The following is a 2070-nucleotide window of genomic DNA, read 5'->3' as shown; positions in this document are numbered from 1 at the left end:
GCTTTAGAAGCTGCAGAGATACATCTCAGTGAGTGATTTTATGTGAGTCATATGAGGAAATCAGAGTGTAAGAGGTGAAAATGATGTTACCGGATGCTATGTGACTACGTCTGTGAGCCTATGAGTAATAACAGGACTGAGAGTAGCGGTGTAAAGGAATCCAACAGTGATCAAGCATGACGGTGATAATGTGATTCACACCACAGGGAGACACTGAGACTCAACCTCTTACTAAACAGAAACAAAACATGTATCAGGCCTCCTTAATCCTTTCAGTTGCCCTTCCTGGTGCTTTTAACATCGAAGAAATAGAGAAATCTATAGATTTACTGCCTATCAAACAGACTTGATTAGAGCAAAAACAGGATCAGATTGTCTGAAATATCAACACTGAAATATATTGGAAGAGTTTTCTACCACAATGTATCGACTCATTCAAGACAATGAGGCTGACATTCGTTTTGTTGTGACTTCTGCTTGGCTTTTCTACAAACCCACATTCTGACATCCTCTCCCATGAAACAGCGGTTCCTCAGTAGCCCCGCCCACAGCTGAACGCCGACGATGCCAAAGATGAAGAAGACAAAAAAGCAGAGGGCCAACACATTGCCCAGCATTGGAAGTGTATCCAGGAGGAGGGTCACCAGGATGCGCATACCTAAAAAAACACACACAGCATCAACACCAAGGCAAGAAGACATCAGTTTGTTTCTATTTGCTAGGAAATGTCGTTATTCAGAATAGGAACAGTGTAATGTTCCCTCTCCCCCACCTATTGCTATTGTGTTGTCAGTCATGTGTCACTTTGACACAGATGTTAACATCAAGATGTTATCATTGCTGCCTGTGGGTAAAGGCAGCAATGTTTGTGAAAATAAAACTTACCTTAAGATTCATTTTGGTGTACAAAAATCAGAAAAGTTCAAGCATGATATACGTACTAATCATAAATGGTCTATGGTTGTTCCAACTGACACATACCATAATGAAAACATTAATTCTTTGTAATCACATCAGCTGTTTTAACTCTGTAACCATAGTCACTATCCTTAATAATGACTCTCTCCCGACCTTCAAATCACAACTCATATGTTCAAGTTAGCCTTCTCACTTGTTTTTAGTTATTTTGTGGCTTTGTATTTTGTAGCCTTTTTTAATTGTTTACTTATTTATTATTATTATTTGTACTGTTTAGTTAGTGTTTTTAATGTTGTAAAGTGTCCTTGAGTGTTTTGAAAGGTGCTGACAAATAAAATGCATTATTATTATCATGCAGGGTCATAGAAGGGGTGAGGAGAGCTCAGTGTGGTCTCACAAACCAGTCTGAGGCAGTTTAAGAAGACAGGGAAGATAGCTTAGTGGAATGCACCAGACAGCTGATAAACTTGGTCCCACGTCTTTGGGTGGAATATTTTGTGCAAAATAACACCTACATTGTCTCTAGGCAGCAAATCATCACACGCTGCCTGCGTGCAGCAGTAGCCCATCATCATGTGCTACTTGCACGCAGTAAGAGTCCACCTCCTGACAGTGAACTTCTGGATATCCCAGACAGAAAAGAATCGCCTGGACATAGCCAGGTACAAATATATGTGAGCTGCAACAGTTAGTCAAATCGCTGGGGTGAGACGCCTGTCCACACAGTGCTCTCCGAAGACACATCTCCGTGTTTTCCTAAAGATGATTACCGTAATGTATTTTGTTTTTTTGGTTTGTTTTGTGTGATTTTGGTCTGTGATGCTCATGTTGAGGTGTTGGTGTGATTTTATTGGTTTGGTTGATTGTGAAGTTGAACAGTGACTATTGTCTTTGTTTCACTTTTACACCTGGCATCTATGGACTTAGAGAGAGAAGTGCAACAAGCAACAGGTAGAAATACCTCTGAAATAGTTTTATAACCACTCCCCTTCAACAGAAATGTCGTCCTCGACATTTAATAATTAAGGAAGTAAAACAACAAACATAAAACCCAAATCTACTTAGTCCATACAAAGGCACAGAACATTTCTTGTATATTATGTATTTTAAAAAATTTGATGTAATTAATGAAATGCTGCTTTCAAATCTGGT

The 2070-nt window shown here is 39.3% G+C and overlaps 1 protein-coding gene across 1 annotated transcript in view; it reads right to left on the bottom strand.

Moving 5' to 3' along the window:
• Positions 1–226: 226 nt before the first annotated feature.
• Positions 227–2070, bottom strand: part of LOC106938939 (voltage-dependent T-type calcium channel subunit alpha-1G-like) — a 93062-nt gene continuing 91218 nt past the window's right edge. The window contains exon 6 of the mRNA XM_015021152.1: positions 227–658. Coding sequence (XP_014876638.1) covers positions 432–658 — 227 coding nt within the window. The 3' untranslated portion in view covers positions 227–431. The remainder of the gene's footprint in view (positions 659–2070) is intronic.

Source organism: Poecilia latipinna, unplaced genomic scaffold (assembly GCF_001443285.1).
Source record: "Poecilia latipinna isolate Pla-1442-1.1 unplaced genomic scaffold, P_latipinna-1.0 Scaffold2734, whole genome shotgun sequence".
Lineage (NCBI taxonomy): Eukaryota > Metazoa > Chordata > Actinopteri > Cyprinodontiformes > Poeciliidae > Poecilia > Poecilia latipinna.
This window is presented reverse-complemented; position numbering and strand designations above follow the sequence as displayed.